The sequence below is a fragment of the Rhipicephalus sanguineus genome, chromosome 4 (assembly GCF_013339695.2).
Source record: "Rhipicephalus sanguineus isolate Rsan-2018 chromosome 4, BIME_Rsan_1.4, whole genome shotgun sequence".
Taxonomy (NCBI): Eukaryota; Metazoa; Arthropoda; class Arachnida; order Ixodida; family Ixodidae; genus Rhipicephalus; species Rhipicephalus sanguineus.
In genome coordinates this window covers 183979510-183996878 of record NC_051179.1, presented here as the reverse complement: position 1 = coordinate 183996878, position 17369 = coordinate 183979510, and the positions used below count along the sequence as shown (strand labels likewise).

The following is a 17369-nucleotide window of genomic DNA, read 5'->3' as shown; positions in this document are numbered from 1 at the left end:
TGTATTTTGTTCTTTTCGCCTTTCTAACGCGCCAGGTACAAAATGAAATCGAATCAATCATTAAACTATATGTTAACTACAGTCTAGAATGGCGAGTGAAACGGGGACAGCCATAAGACCTATTCTGCTTGTGTCACATGTGCATGGCTGTAGCCACTCCTGCGGAGTCTGGGGGTTGTCAGACTTGCCTCGCAGCCCTTGTAGACCTTGGCAAATTCGGAGGATGTTCGTGACGCCCGTACCGTTTTATGCTCTTATAAATTCTCACGTGGATTTCACTGTTTATGAGTGTAGCTGAAGGGGCATTACTTAAAGGCTCGGCTAGTTGTAAACTGACTTTTCGTGCATTTCTAGCGCTTAAAGAACATCGAAAAAAAAAATTACAGAAGAAGGATTGCACATTTCTACGCAGTTTAAGACTGCAGCTGCTTTTTTATGTTGTGGAGCGCCCACAAAATAAATAAATAATTCATGCGCAATGTTAAAAAAACACACAAACTAGAGCCACATATATGTGGTCGAAATTTCTGGAGCCCTCGTCTACGGTGTGCCTCATGATCACATCGTGGTTTAGCACGTAAAACCCCAGAGTTTATTGAATTTTCGAGATCAAACCGAAGGCGTCGATTTTTTATTTCCGAGCAACCCCCCCCCCCCCCCCCAGTGCCCTCATACTATTAGTTTAGAAGGGAATGAACAAACTTTAGTAGAACCTTCAATATGCATAATTGCTGTCTAATAATTAATGTTTATGTGTACACGTATCATAGTGGTGCTTGTTACTTCCTAATCTAAGCGACACAAACTGCGTGTATAAAAGCAATCTTTTTTCGTAGCCTCTTTTTAAAAACATATTTTGCTATGATTCAACCCTTGACGCTGCCAGTGCGAGCATTTCTGGTTAGCCCCTGTACATTAATTACACAAATCTTTTGTAGGTTACCGATGTCAAGAAAAAGGAGCTACTGACGAGCGCATGGACACCTGCCGCAACCTTTCCATTCAGGCCAACGGGAACAAGGAATTTGAAATTTCAGTACCGGTGGCTGCAGCGATGGAACTGGCTCGTCTATTCAAAAAAGGAGAACGGCGCCTTTTGTAAGTATTGCGTACTTTTCGCTCCATCTGGGGTCAGTGCGCGAGGCTTGCCCTCTGGCAAACTTGTGATGTCAAAGTTCGACAACTGGAAAAATGCAATTGAGGCTTTTAACGAGCATGAGAAAAAGTCGTTTCACAGAAACAGCGTCCTTGGTGCGGACAATTTTCTAGAAATTTTAGAAGGCAAGAAGAACCCGACCAGGACCTTGACCGCGATCTAAGAGAGCAAATAGCCAAAAACAGAAAAAACCTGACTCCTGTTATTACAACGGTAATCTGGTGCGGAAGGCAGGGAGTTGCTCTTCGAGGTCATAGAGATGGCGGGCGAATAGATTTGTCGCGTTAGCCTGTAGAGAACGAAGGAAATTTCAAGGCCCTGCTTAGGTTGCGCGCTGTTATGCCAGGGCTCCCAACCCAAACTTCCTTGCTTCGACAAGGAATTCAAGCTGGTAAAACGTCTGACGCAACCAGCGTCGACACCCGCTGATGCAACGAAGCGGGAGTCTTACGCAATCCCCGGCAACTCCGGCGATGAGGCTGACTCAACCAGCGTCAACACCAGCTGATGCAACGAGGCGGGAGCCTTACGCAATCCCCGGCAACTCCGGCGCTGCGCCTGACGCAACCGACGGAAATCTCTCCCGCAACGTGCGGCAAGCCCTCCTCCCCGCGGATCCGGTTCGAGCCAGCGACCAACGGCGGTTCCTGATTGGAGGCTTCGCACTACTGGCTGATGCAAGCGATCGCCCAGGGCTATAAAAGAACCAAGCTGCGCGGAGAGAGGGAGACAGCGAGACAGCGAACGAAGAAATCGCGGGTCGTCGTCGCACCGCTGTGCGAGCCCAATAAGCTGTCGGCCCCAGCGCCGAATATGTAAAGCCTCTGTATATATGTATATAAATTTGCCTTAACTCACCGTCGCCTTGATCGCTCCGTCTATCAGCTCTGCGCAGAAGCAGTCGCAAGCTGAGACACCCGTTTCCCAACAGGGATGGCAGCTGCGGGATCGGCCGGCGTCAGCTACCTCGATGCGGTGAGTGCCTGATGTTTTCCCTTCAGTTCACCAGACTTCTCTAGCACAGGTTATCGTAGTTTAGAGAAGGTTGTGTGAAGCATTGGAGTAAGCTTTGATTGTTTCGAGCCAAGTCGGAGCGCTTTGAAACCAAAGTTAATGCGGAGGGCGTAAACACGGCAGGTTGAGAATTGCTTGCGTGTCTTTCTAGTAGACTTATAGGGGATACGGCAAGTAGATTCTAACGAGGGCAAATAGCAAGAGGCTAGTGTGAACGATGGAGAACCTTAAAGTGAAGGAACTCATCGAAATTTGTGAAGAACTCGGCCTTACTCTGGGCCGTGCGAAGCGAAAGCAAGCGATCCTTGAGATCATGCAGAAGGAGGGAGTAACGGCTGAGGAAGTCGATGAGGCCTGGGCGGATATCAAAGAACGCCGCGAGGAGGCCGAAAGACGAGAACGAGAACTTCGTGAGCGTGAAGAGGCGGAAAGGCAAGAACGCCGCGAGCGCGAGGAGGCCGAGAGACGAGAACTTCGTGAGCGTGAAGAGGCGGAAAGGCGAGAACGCCGTGAGCGCGAGGAAGCCGAAAGACAAGAACGCCGCGAGCGTGAGGAACGCGAAGAGCGCCTCGAGATGAAAAGAATGGAATTGGCACTCCGTCAGTGTTCGCAAGCGCCTAACGTAGCTTCTGCGACGGTTCAGGCTAGTGGACATAGAATTCGGGACCAACTGCCACCGTTCGTAGTGGGCGAGGACATGGCGAAGTATCTCGTAAAGTTCGAACATGTCTGCGATAGAAATGGCATCGAGCGGTCTCTTTGGGCACAGAACCTGTTAGCTCTGCTTCCCGGAGAAGTATCCGACGTGATAACGTGTTTGTCGAGGGAGGCGTTTGAGAGCTATGACGAGGTTAAGGAGGCCCTGTTGAGAAGATATAAATTGTCACCCGAGGCTTTCCGGCAAAGGTTCCGGTATGCAAAAAGGGGGAATGAGTCACACGTTGACTTCGCGTTTCGTCTTAAAGCCGATTTAATTGAATGGCTCAAGGGCGAAGATGTCTATGACGATCGCGATAAAGTGGTAGAGTGCATGGCATTGGAGCAATTCTACCGCTGTATCGAAGATGATGTCAAGCTTTGGCTGCAGGATAAGCTTGGAGAAGTACAGCTAAACAAGGCAGCAGAGTTAGCTGAAGAGTACTACACTCGTAGAAACTTGCACAGTAGGGCCGTGCGTGTTGAAAAAGCTGAGAGAAAAGAGGGCTTTTCAAAAAAACCTGATGACCGAAAACCTGCTCCGCACCGTAATTTCAGAAAAGACCCGTCTTTTACGAAGGAGACTGTGAGGGAAGGGCAAACGGAAGCGCAGAAGTCGAGTGAGCTTCCCAAAGAGCGCACTGATACTACTCGGGCGTGTGAGTCACGGAAGCCGCTAATCTGTTACAATTGCAAAAAAGAAGGGCACATCGCGGTAAATTGTAAACAAAAGGTTGCTTTCGCAACGATCCGTGAATCAGAAAAGAACATGCGTTTGTTAGAACCGTATATTCAGGAGATTAGCGTCAATGGGAAAACGTGTCGAGCACTTCGAGACTCAGCGGCAACTATGGACGTTGTCCATCCTTCATTAGTGTCTCCGAACGACTTGACAGGAGAATGCGCATGGATCAGGCAGGTCGCCGAGGAGCAGAGCACTTGCTTACCGATCGCTACGGTGATCATTGAAGGCTCTTTCGGTAAGCTTCACACCGAAGCGGCTGTGTCTGCTGCTCTCCCAGATTGTTTTCCTTATCTTTTTTCGAACAACTCGGAGCAGCTTCTCAAAGAGCAGGGTAAATCGTTCTTTCCCAGCGTTGCGTACATGGCCCTCACGCGATCGCAAGCGCGGAAGCTTTCACAGGAACTTGATCTCGTTCCATGTAGTACGCCACCACCGGCAAAAGTGGCCGAGCTGCGTGACCTTGGCAGCGAGTCGAGCGAGCCTCGGACAGAAAACTCTCGGGATGGGTTACTCGAGCCGCCTGCAGCTGAAGCGGGTAGCGTCGTTAGGGTGGCTAGCGTCGTCTCCGTCGGCGGAGAAACCGAAGTGGCGCCATTGGGCGAGGCGGGCAATACGCTCAAGCCTGTAGCTGAAAGTTGGTGTGAGCTGTCGAGGGTTGATCGAGCGACGCTCATTCGAGAGCAGCGTGAAGACATCTCGATAAAAGCGCTAATGGAAAGCGTAAAATTGGGAGTAAAGAAAAAGAATGTTTCTTTTTATGAGAAATCTGGGCTATTGTATCGTAGCTACACAGATGTACAAGGTCGCAGGTATGAGCAACTCTTGATACCGCAAAAGTATCGTCGCCAGCTATTGGAACTTGCGCACGAAAACGCGTGGGCAGGGCATCTCGGCTTGAAGAAGACCAAGGCTAGGATTTCCCTTGAGTTTTACTGGCCGAAATGCTGGAAAGATACCGAAGACTTTGTGCGCTCTTGCGACACTTGTCAGAGTGGGGAAATCCACGGACAAGTGGAAGGCGCCCATGAAGCTTGTGCCAGTTATAACAGAACCTTTTCGGCGCCTAGTTATCGACATTGTTGGGCCATTGCCGCAGTCAAGGCAAGGTTGTCGATACATCCTGACTGCCCTCCGTGTGGCAACGAAATTTCCAGAAGCGGTACCTCTTAGGGAGCTCAATTCTCCTCAGGTCGTGGATGCTCTGCTCTCGATATTCGCGCGTGTCGGATTTCCTTCTGAAATTCAGTGTGACAATGGCAGCGTCTTCACCAGTTGCCTTACCTCTACCTTTTTGGATAAATGTGGAATCAAGGTGGTGCACAGTTCGATCCATCACCCACAGTCTAATCCGGTAGAGCGTATGCATTCAGTTCTGAAACGTATACTGAGAGCTCTTTGTTATGAGCACAAATGCGACTGGGAAGCATGTATTCCTCCCGCTATGTTTGCTTTGAGGTCTGCTCCTCATGAGAGCACTGGCTTTAGTCCCGCAGAGCTTGTATATGGCCGGAGCTTAAGAACACCTTTGCGAATGCTACGCGAATCCTGGGAGGGATATGATGAGGACCCGAATGTAGTTGCTTATGTTCTCAACCTCCTTCAGAGGCTCGGAAAAACAAAAGATCTTGTGGAGAGCCACATGAAGGCAGCGCAAGTATTGTCGAAAGAATACTACGACAAATCAGCAAAAAAACGTACCTTCGAAGTGGGAAGTCAGGTAATGTTGCTGCGGCCTTCCAAGAAGAACAAGCTGGAGGTTCATTGGGAGGGGCCCGCTAAGGTAATATCGAAGCTTTCCGATACCAACTACGAAGTGAAATTAGGAAAGCGGTCTAACAAAATTTATCACAGCAACTTGATGAAACCGTACGTTCAACGTCAGGCGGTCGTAAACCTGCTTTTGAATGCTTCAGAGGAGGAAGGAGCAGAAATTCTGACTTCTAGCGATGTAAGCGAAAGGGAGAAGTGTTGAAAGGCGGGCAAGTTGGTATAGGTTCATACTGAAAATTGGCAGCGCAAACAAACGGGACACAGAAGAGGAACACTCTTCAGAAGAGGTTCCTCTTCTGTGTCCCGTTTGTTTGCGCTGCCAATTTTCAGTATGAAGCGAAAGGGGTTCAGAGGTGATGTTGGAACAGTTGAACCTGGAGCCAAGGTTAAGTCAAGTCCAGAAGGAGGACTTGAGGAGGATTGTTTCTGAGTTTAAAGACGTGTTTTCCAGCCGTCCCGGAAAAACGACGGTTATTAAGCACGACATCGTGCTGACATGTGAGGAACCAATCCGTAGTAAGCCATATCGATGTTCCCCTGTGCAGAAGCAGATCATGAAAGAGGAAATCGATAGAATGCTTGAGTTGGGAGTCATAGTACCGGGTGAGAGTGACTATACATCTCCTCTAATATTGGTTCAAGTGCCGGGAAAGGATCCTAGGCCATGCATCGATTATCGGCGCCTTAACGCCATAACTCGAGACCAGACCTATCCCATACCAAATCTAGAGGAAAGGGTGGAAACAGTGTCAAAGTCAAACTACATTTCCACGCTAGACCTCGTGCGAGGTTATTGGCAGGTCCCTCTTACCGAGCGTGCTAGCCGCTACGCCGCGTTCGTTTCTCCATTCGGAACGTATCGTCCCCTTATGCTGAGTTTTGGTCTGAAAAATGCGCCTTATTGCTTTTCGGGTCTAATGGACCGCGTTCTTAATGGCCTGTCCGAGTTCGCACTGCCGTATCTCGACGATGTCGCCATCTTCTCGAACACCTGGGAAGAACACGTCGAACATTTACGAGTCGTGCTGAACAGGTTGAAAGAAGCGGGTCTTACAGCGAAACCTGCTAAATGTCACCTAGGATGCGGCGAGGTGTCTTACCTGGGACACGTTGTGGGGCGTGGCCGGCGTCGACCTTCAGAGATCAAAGTAGCCGCCGTCGTGAACTATCCACGACCAACCACCAAGTCTGAGATAAGGGCTTTCTTAGGACTAGCGGGATACTATCAGCATTATGTGCAAAACTACTCTACCATTGCCAGCCCTCTAACTGACGCACTTCGAAAGTCGGAGCCAGTTAAAGTGACATGGGACCCGGAGAAAGAGAATGCGTTTTGCAAGCTTAAACAAGCCTTAAGCGAAAAACCCGTTCTCATGGCGCCTGACTTTTCCAGGGGCTTTATCATTCAGTGCGACGCGAGTGATCGCGGAATGGGAGCTATATTGTGCCAGGAAGATGACACTGGTCACGAAAGACCAGTTTTATATTTAAGCCGAAAACTGAGCTGCAGGGAAGAGGCATATAGTACCTCTGAAAAGGAATGTGCCTGCCTCGTGTGGGCCGTTCAAAAGCTGGCCTGTTACGTCTCCGGTTCCAAGTTTGTGGTCGAAACGGACCACTGTCCTCTAACCTGGTTGAATAACATGTCGTCCAAAAGCGGCCGGTTATTAAGGTGGAGCATGATACTCCAACAGCACAACTTGAACGTTCGTTACAAGAAAGGAAAGCTAAACGCGAACGCAGACGCACTGAGTCGCGCGTTCTAATCAGTGCCGTCTTCGGCTATCCTTTCGGTTTTCGCTGGCAAATTGGGGCAAAATTTTGTCCTCATTGCGGCCTCAGCTGAGCGCTTCCGTCCTGAGTGATCTCAAGGGGCCAAGATTATTTTGAATTCTGTTTCATTGCGTTTGTTACACGTGTAATATTTTGAGTTCTGTTTTTAAGAGTTTTGGTGTCTCACATGTGCCTCTTGATATAGAGGGAACAAAATTTCGACATAAAGGTAGCTAGGAATATATTATTCTATTTAGGTCTGGTGTTCTGTGGGGTGACTGAGGGCACTTGCTTGTGTCGTGTGTTGTCTGTTGTCGGACCGTTCTTGACAAGTTGCAGAACGATCAACAAGTGCTGATACGAAAGATCGTCAGAAGAGACGAGCAAAGCAAGTCGACACATCTTGGCGACAAGCCACTGGAGCCGGGATCCGGCCTGGCGACTGGGATCTGTTCACGGAACGAAGCGTGGAGCCAAATGTCCCCATGGCCCTGGAGGTGAACCTGGATGGACCTGGCGAACGAGCGCGCCCGGCATCCGAGCCACGTGGAAGCAGCTCGTCTTTCCGGCGCATTGTCTGGCGGCGGGGGTGCTGTTATGCCAGGGCTCCCAACCCAAACTTCCTTGCTTCGACAAGGAATTCAAGCTGGTAAAACGTCTGACGCAACCAGCGTCGACACCCGCTGATGCAACGAAGCGGGAGTCTTACGCAATCCCCGGCAACTCCGGCGCTGCGCCTGACGCAACCGACGGAAATCTCTCCCGCAACGTGCGGCAAGCCCTCCTCCCCGCGGATCCGGTTCGAGCCAGCGACCAACGGCGGTTCCTGATTGGAGGCTTCGCACTACTGGCTGATGCAAGCGATCGCCCAGGGCTATAAAAGAACCAAGCTGCGCGGAGAGAGGGAGACAGCGAGACAGCGAACGAAGAAATCGCGGGTCGTCGTCGCACCGCTGTGCGAGCCCAATAAGCTGTCGGCCCCAGCGCCGAATATGTAAAGCCTCTGTATATATGTATATAAATTTGCCTTAACTCACCGTCGCCTTGATCGCTCCGTCTATCAGCTCTGCGCAGAAGCAGTCGCAAGCTGAGACACCCGTTTCCCAACAGCGCCTACAACGGCGATGATTCTCTAAAGAGTCACCTAGAAGAATGCGGCGCTAATGCAACTTACACGAGTTGGAGAACCCAAAATGAGATTATTTCAGCATGTAATAGCATTATTCTGCGAGAGCTAGTTTCTAAAGTGAATGCTGCTAAATGCTTTGCAGTATTGGCTGATGAGACAACCGATATAGCCGGCGTTGAGCAACTTTCGCTTTGCGCACGCTACGTGGATATGGAAAAAATCGAAATTCGGGAGGAATTTCTGCAGTTTGTTCCTGTTACTGACCTAACGGGAAGGGGCCTGGCCGATACAATTTTAAAAAGCTTACATGATATAGGCATTGCAACCGAGTATATCAGAGCTCAAGGGTATGACGGTGCAGCCTCAATGAGTGGTGCTTACAACAGCGTTCAAGCACACGTCCGACAGCAGTGTGCTAACGCCATTTATGTTCACTGTGCCTCTCACAGCCTCAATTTAAGTCTGTCAAGTGCGTGCTCTGTGCCTCAGATTAGAAATTGCATGGGAACCGTGGCGAAAGTTTGTGAGTTTTTTCATGCGAGTCCAAAACGCCAAGCTGCTCTAGGTGACCAAATTGAAAAGTTAGTACCAACAGGATCGCGTGACGCGCTTGAAGTCGCTCTGTCCAACACGATGGGTTCAGAGACACGATGCTCTGAATGTGTTTGTAAATATTCTCCATCCCGTTCTGTCTACTCTCCAAAACATTAGCGACAGCTGGAGTGATCGGGAATCTTCGTCGAACGCTCAAATCCTACTGTGCGCTTTGCAGAGAAGCGAGTTTCTTGTCTGTCTCTTTGTGGCGGAAAAAGTTTTCTCCATAAGCTTGCCGTTAAGCAAATACTTGCAAACTGTAAACATGGACCTTTCATCCGCTCTCACATTGGCTGATGACGTTTTGTTTACTGCACGTAACCTTAGATCCCGAGCTCACGAGGTATTTCATGAACTTTTTGAACATATTACGTCAGTTTGTGAAGAGATTGGCTTGGTTATTGAAATGCCAAGGATCGTTGGTCAGCAAAGGATGCGCTCAAATGTGCCTTCGTCGACACCGGAGGAGTATTTCCGTCGTTGTGTGTTCCTTCCATTTCTCGAAGCTTTCACAGAACAAATCGATGAGAGATTCGTGAAGCACAAGAGCATTCTTACTCAATTTTAAGTTCTCCTTCCTTCTTCATTAAGCGTGTTACCGAGCAAGGACGACGAGAATGCAATGCGCATTCTCTGTGAGAGCTACCATTCTGATGTCGGGGACTCCGTGTCGTCTGCCGTGGGGGAGCTACATCTCTGGTACAGAAAGCTTCAGCGGCTTGAAAAACGCCCAATGGGTCCTTTGGAAGCCCTGCAGTCCTGCCCGCCTGGTATCTTTCCTGTGATCCGAAAACTTCTTCAAATTATGGCTACTCTCCCAGTAACGACTTCTACAAGTGAGAGGTCCTTCTCAACTCTGAGACGTCTTAAAACCTATCTTCGCAACACGACTGGAGCACTAAGGTTAAATGGTCTAGCTTTGCTAAATATTCACCGAGAAGTTCCTCTATCACCTGAGGAGATTTTGGACGAAATGGCAACGAAGCCACGACGGCTGGACTTTAAGCTGTAGAGTGTCTCATCCGCAAACGCGCCACTGCTACAAACGCCTGCTTGAGAACAGACCTATGTACGCTGCCTACTGAATTGAGTGGTTTTAAACTAGCTTCTACAACATGCGCATGCCTGTAGTTGTTCGTTTAAAAATTTTCTTCGCTTGGTTTAGCTATTTCACTTGTGCTTAATCATACAGATTACAACTTTCGGGCTCTGTCCACATGATATATTATCTTGCTCTTCGCTCACTTCGCCAGTTCATTATTAACGCATTCCTAATGTTAGTATAGGACTGTATAGGTCAACCTGTCTGGCTCGCACATTCTCTTCGTTGTTCCAACTGATTTAGCTTGCGCATTTCTAGAGTTAGTCCACTTCACCAGTCATTAATAACTTTCTAAAATGCTTACAAAACTTACCGCTGCCACGGCTGTCTAGGTAAGAGCTTAAACGGATGACCATATCTCTACAACTTGCCGTCTTCTGTGACGTAACCATCGGCGCCGCTATCGTGTCTGTCGTCAGCGCGACTTGCGTGCTTTCCCTAAGTATGAATTTTCATCAGACTTTCTCCCTGATCCTAACCCCCTTTCTACCATCAGAAGCGAGGCGCTTTTCTTGTGCCCATGCTGGTGACTGAAATAGTGTATAATGCTTACTTCTCTCTGAGTTTTGTTCCTCAGGTGGCCAACATCAGCAGCAAGACAAGAGAACGAGCACACAACTGCACCAAACACGCCTGTGATGACGCAGCTGCCTTGACAGACGCAAATCCTTCTGTCGCAATGTTGGCAAACACGACTGAGGCACTTACCTGATTCGACTTTATTTCTGCCAACGATGCTATGATAGTACGCGTCAACGGCCAACTGATTTTCCTACCCTACCCAAACGAATTTCGGAAGTATTTTTCATGATGTCAGGTTAATCTTTCACCTTTCAAACATACGAGACGACCTTGACAGAATTAAATTTATAGACCTCTTGTAGACCCGAATAAAAAGTTTCTCGGTGTCTGAATCTGTGTGGCGTCATTTCTCTAGTTTTTTAACCCAAGTCACATTGTTTCTATGTGTTGTGTATTCACCAGTGAATAAGGTCGGCAACCGTGAGCGCCCGTGGCGCCGCCCTTGGGTGTGGTGTAAACAGTAGCTCTGACGGACGATTCATTCCTCCTCTTGTTTGGCAACGCTTTGTACCCAGCTAAGGCAGCTGGTAATAAACTACAGTTATGCATACATAACATTTGGCGACGAGTTCACGAACCGACGGGTGAGCGACGGCGGCTGCAAAAGCAAGCGGCAAGCGCCACACAAGGCAACGAAGGTGAGCCTCGGTGAACGTCGGCGGCAGTACGTAGAGCGAGATGCCTTCGGACAACGCTTCGGGCGAGGGTGCTTCGGAAGCTAAGCCTACCGTCCCAAACGTGTTCATGGGCCGGCTGGGCAATATAGAAGAGTTTTCTCCTGACAACGCGGCAGCCTGGCCTACATACCTCGAACGCCTACAGTTCTATTTCACGGCGAATGGTGTGGTTGAGGAGCAGCAGCAACGGGCAGTGCTGTGCAGCGTTTGTGGTCCGGCTACGTACGCCATCCTTCGCACGTTGTGTTCTCCGGCGACGCCGGCTGAGACGCCGTTTGTGGACATTGTTTCCAAGCTCACGCACCACTTCACGCCAACGCCTTCGGTGATTGTACAGCGTTTTACGTTTCACAAACGCTGTCAGCAGCCGGGTGAAAGTATCGCGGATTTTGTTGCGGATTTGCGCCGACTCTCCGAGCACTGCGAGTTCGGTGTCACCCTGGAGGACATGCTCCGCGATCGTCTAGTCTGCGGCGTTCGTGACGAAGGGCTGCAACGGCGTCTCCTGGCTGAGACTGCGTTGGATTTCAAGAAGGCGTACGAAAAGGCCGTCGCTGCCGAGTATGCGACGAGGCAAACGGAAACCATCAGGGGAGCGTTGCCGGCAGCGTCCGAGTTACATCGGATGGGTCAAGCACCAAAGGCGGACAAGCCGGGCGGTAAACAAGAGCGTTCCAAGGAATCAAGAACCGGGCGGTGTTCGCGCTGCAGCGGTGACCACGACGCTACGAGCTGTGGTTTTCGCTCTGCAGTGTGTCATTTCTGCAAGCGGAAAGGTCACATTGTTCGTGCCTGCCGTCAAAAGGAAGAGGCAAGAAGCAAGGCAAAGAGTGGCAATAAGCGGGCAACTTGGGTCACTCAGGAGTGTACGGACTTTACCACATTGCTAGTGGATTGCCAGCGTTTATGGCTAACGTCATTGTGAACGGACACCAGGTGTCGATGGAAGTGGACTCTGGATCCGTTTGTTCTATTGTCAACTTGAGGACATTGAGCAAGCTGGGAATCTCGAAGAAGGCGCTCCGACCAAGTTCCAAGGGAGTGCGGACGTACACACAGCAGCCTGTTTGTGTCGTGGGCGAAGTGGAAGTTCCTGTAAAGTACAACAGTAGAGAGGGCAAACTACCCCTGCTCGTCACGAAAGGGTCGGGAGTCAGCATCCTGGGGAGAGACTGGTTCCGACCGCTAGGCATAACACTGGAGGGACTGCACCAGCTTAGCGGAGCTCCAGCTTCCAAAAGTTCCAGTCGAGAAGTCCTACCAGCTGCACGCAACCCGAGCAAGGTGGTGACAAGCTGACAAGCGTAAAAAATCTGCTGCAGGACTATCCAGATGTGTTCAAACCTGGGCTGGGCAAAAGCAGGGGTCTTCCTGTGCGGATCTTAGTGGATGAGCAAGCCACGCCCAAGTTTCACAAGCCACGGCAAGTACCTTTCGCGCTACTGCCCAAGGTGGAGGAAGCCATCGAACAGTTGGTCGAGCAAGGCATTTACGTTCCCATTAAGCATTCCCGCTGGGCGACGCCAATTGTGCCGATTCTGAAGAAGAACGGAAAGATGAGAATTTGCGGGGACTACAAGGGAACACTCAACCCAGTCGTTAAGTGGGAGACGTATCCGCTTCCAACTCCAGAACAACTGCTCGCAAGACTGGGAGGATGTGCAGTGTTTTCTCGGCTGGACTTGGATCAAGCTTATCAGCAACTCTGTGTCGATGAGGACACCGCCATGCTGCAGACCGTGACAACGCACAAGGGCCTGTTCAAGGTGACGCGATTGCAGTTTGGTGTGGCAGTCGCCGTAGCCATCTTTCAACGTTATATGGAAGGACTGTTGAACGGACTGGAAGGGGTTCAGTGCTTTCTGGATGACATCCTAATTGGCGGAAGAACAGTTGCTGAGCATGACGAACGGCTGCGCAAAGTGCTGCAGCGTATCCAAGACGACGGGCTTCGCCTGAACGCCGAGAAGTGTGCATTCAGGGACAAGGAAGTGACGTACCTGAGGTACCGCGTCAACAAGGACGGAGTAAGCCCTTTGCGTGAAAAAGTGGAAGCCATCAAGCAAGCTCCGGAACCAAAGAACAAGAAGGAGCTGCAGTCGTTCTTGGGAGCCTTAAATTTTTATGGCCGTTTCTTGAAAGGAGCGTCACATGTGTTGGAACCACTTCACCGCCTCCTGGACAAGGACAAGGCATGGAGTTGGACAGAGACAGAAGCGAAGGCATACCAAGATGCCAAGAGCCTGCTGGAATCATCAGCCGTCTTAGCACACTATGATGTGACACGTCCCATAAGGCTGGCCTGCGATGCGTCTCCGTGCGGGCTGGGTGCGGTACTGAGCCAAGTGGGTGAAGATGGTGTGGAAAGACCAGTGGCCTTCACCTCGAGAACCTTATCAAAAGCAGAGCGCAACTATGCGCAGATAGACAGTGAGGCTCTGGCTTTGCTATTCGGAGTTAAGAAATTCCACCAGTATATTTTTGGTCGGAAGTTTCAACTCTGACAGACCATAAGCCATTGCTAGGCCTCCTGCACCAAGCCAAGCCGGTTCCTGCCGTATTGTCACCTCGGATGTTGCGCTGGAGTCTGCAACTTTCTGCATACAACTACGAACTTTTGTACGTACCAGGCTCCAAGTTGCCACATGCCGACGTTTTCAGTCGTCTTCCGCTTCCTGTCAGGCATGAGCACGAGCCACCGTTGGGAGACATTTTACTGCTTGAAGCAGTGCCGGAAGTTCCTTTGGATTCTACCAAGATCGCAGCATTGACGCGTACAGACCCTGTTCTGTCGCGGGTACATCGCTGGATTTTGCAAGGTTGGCCTACCACGAAGGTGCACGAGGAATTCCGTCCTTTGGTGGCCAGGAAGAACGAACTGTCCACCTACCGCAATTGTGTGCTGTGGGGGTCTCGTGTTGTGATTCCAAGTTCTGCACAGGCCCTAGACATCCTACACACCACGCACCCAGGCGTAGTACGGATGAAAGGTCTTGCACGCAGCACCGTGTGGTGGCCAGGCATTGACAATCACATAGAGCGCAAGGTAGCTGGCTGCCAAGTATGCCAAGAAACTCGGCAAGCTCCCAGTAAGGCACCGGTGCACCCATGGGAGTTCACTAAGAACCCTTGGTCACGTTTGCACATAGATTTTGCCGGTCCCTTCAAGGGAAAAGTGTTTCTGCTAGTCGTCGATTCTCATTCCAAGTGGCTGGAAGTTTCCCTGATGGAATCGATGACGACAAGAGCCGTTCTTAAAGAACTTCGGTCAATGTTTGCTCGTTTTGGCATTCCCGAAGTGTTAGTGTCGGACAATGGAACTGCGTTCACGTCAGAAGAATTCGCCGAGTTTGCAAACAGAAACCGAATTCGGCACATTAAAGTCGCGCCCTATCACCCCTCATCGAATGGTCAGATAGAGAGGATGGTTCAGGAGACGAAACAAGTCCTGCGTAAGTTGTCGGAGGGAGACTGGGCCACCAAGCTGTCTCGTTTCTTGCTGGGCCAGCACATTTTACCCAGTACAACTACAGGGAAGAGTCCCGCTGAACTGTTGATGGGGAGACGACTGCGATCGGCCATTGACCGTCTGCATCCAGACTTTCACATGGTTGGGTCGTCCCTTCAGCATTACTTCAGTGATGGTTCTCAACGTGTTCGGCATTTCTATCCAGGCGACGCTGTGTATGCACGGAACTATCAAGGTAGCACCAAGTGGGTCCCCGGGTCCATTGCTTCAGTCACCGGACCCCTCTCTTACCAAGTTCGTCTGTCCGACGGTAGCTTATGGCGAAGACACGTCGATCAGCTCCGCAACCGGGCCAGCCCACTGGACCTCGGTGAAGCTGACAGTGATACTTGTGGGAACTCAGCCGATGGTGATGACCTCGCTGTGACTGGCCAGGACCCACCACTGCCAAGATTGAGTGACACTTCACCCATATCAAGTCCATCTAGCAGTCCCGCCCCTGGACCCGACGGTCCTGATGTACCTGGAAGCCTTTCACAGGAGCACGGCTCTTCCAGCCAACTTCCAACAACCGAGGCTTCTAGATACCCTCGACGTGAGAGGAAAGCCCCTCAGCGTTACCGGGACTACATTCCGTAAGGGGGAAGGGATGTTGTGTATTCACCAGTGAATAAGGTCGGCAACCATGAGCGCCCGTGGCGCCGCCCTTGGGTGTGGTGTAAACAGTAGCTCTGACGGACGATTCATTCCTCCTCTTGTTTGGCAACGCTTTGTACCCAGCTAAGGCAGCTGGTAATAAACTACAGTTATGCATACATAACACTATGCAATGATTTATTCCCTTGATATTATATGAGCTCTTTATGAACTGTTGTCATGCAGTCAGTGTATTTATTCAGACTATGCCTTTCGTACAAATGCACCTAGTTAAGACTGACAATTCACTTTGAGATATAGTTTCACGAGGCTCAAAGGAAACATAATATATGATGTTCGGCTCTCATAATTTAGAACATGCTGACCTGCAGAGTTTTTCTTAACAGCATTGCGCGACCGCCAACCGGCCGGCATATCGCCCCCCTTCTCACTGCATGGACCGGCAAAACTAATTTTGTGATAGACAAGGTTGTTGGGAACTGTTATGCGTTGGTTTAATAAATTTGCCGTTTTTTTTCTACGTGAACTGCTTCGCTTAATGGATTCATGGCCCTGTCAGGCTCTTGCAAGTTAACAGTTAGGATGTCTCTGGAAAACACCGAAGAAGTAATAATAATAAATATCATCATCATTGTTGTTGTTATTATTATTTGTCATTTTATTTGCTCTACGATTTTTCCAGCGGAAGCAAGGAAACGGCATGTTACGCGAGCCCCCCCCCCCCCCTCCACATACACACCAAATATGCAATCACATTACTTTTGTCAAAATTTGAACCCCCCCCCCCCCTGACAGAAATCCTGGGTGCGCTACTGTCTCAAACTACAGCCGAAAAACCAGCATGCAGCGACTCTTGTTAACGTAAGCATTCAACAAAACTTCGTCCCCTTTTGGCCTCAAGCTATTCGAGAAAGAGCGACCCCTCTCAGTCCTTCTGTTCGCTGAAAACCAAACTGTGAGCTCTACCAAAAAAAGAAAAAGCCGACAAAACACAGTTACTTGCGCCGGAAACAAGTTCTTTTCCGTCCCTTGGACACCACGCGGAGAACAGTAGACCACCCCCCACCCCCCCTCCCACACACACACACACAAACACACTCACAACGCACGCACACACACAGGCGAGCGCGCACACACATTTTACAGACAGTGAGACTGCAAGCGCCCATCAGTTCGTCACTGGTTGTCGTCTGCTAGGAAAGCGCATCGCCAGCCAAGGCCGCCAGCCCGCGCGTGAACGTGAGGACAAGAAGCAACGATCGTGTGTTGTTCTGCGGTTTCCGTAGGATTGAAATTGCAATAACGTGTGTTTCAAAAGGAGTTCTTGGTCGCTTGGTACGAACCCATGAAACACATAACCTCTAGAAAACGTCTTTAAAACGTTTAAAACCTCTATAAAATGTTTTATAAAGGTTTCGTGTTTCGTGGGAAGTTGCACGCGAATGGTCAGTGTGTGGTCTGAAAGAAGAATTGATGTGCGCGATGGAATCTTCCGACATTATTGGGAAATGCAAAGTGCAGTCGAAAACCGTGGACTCGACGTACGAGTGGAGGTGAGCTTTTGATTTTTCAGCGCTCTACGTGTGCTGAGCCATACCGAACTGTTTTCGTTCCCAACGAAGAGGACGCGGTAAATTTGTGTCTGATTCCGCACCGGCTACCCCTGTTCGCCGCTCTGGCTGGCAAGAAATCACGCGTGAGAGCAGAAGACGCAGACAGGCACATTGCCCCTCTAGGTGGCCGTTGTCAGCCTGCTATCTTCCTATTTCTTTGTGACCTTGTAAGCTTGTGTATACATTTAAAATAAATAATAAAAGGCGTAAAAAAAACGCACGAGAGTGGGGACACTTATGGACGGAATTCGAGGCGTTGCTTACGCAGCCCCGCACAGCTGCGCTAGAGTTGTCTTTCATTTTCGTCCGACTTCTGAGGTAACCCGCAGAATTTTAAAGCTAGTTGCTTCCGAACGGTGTTCCTACAGCTGTTGTGCCAGCCATGCACGCAG

General features: G+C 50.0%; 1 protein-coding gene across 1 annotated transcript; it reads left to right on the top strand.

Annotated features, from left to right (window-relative positions):
• The first annotated feature begins 13810 nt into the window (after positions 1-13810).
• Positions 13811-15346, top strand: LOC119391903 (uncharacterized protein K02A2.6-like). Its single transcript, XM_037659554.1, has one exon. It carries the CDS (start codon positions 13811-13813, stop codon positions 15344-15346), a length of 1536 nt encoding a protein of 511 aa, XP_037515482.1.
• The last annotated feature ends 2023 nt before the right edge of the window (positions 15347-17369 follow it).

Bases quoted from the DNA above. Each gene is read 5' to 3' on its own strand.
- LOC119391903 (XM_037659554.1), top strand. From the start codon at position 13,811: ATGTTGCGCTGGAGTCTGCAACTTTCTGCATACAACTACGAACTTTTG.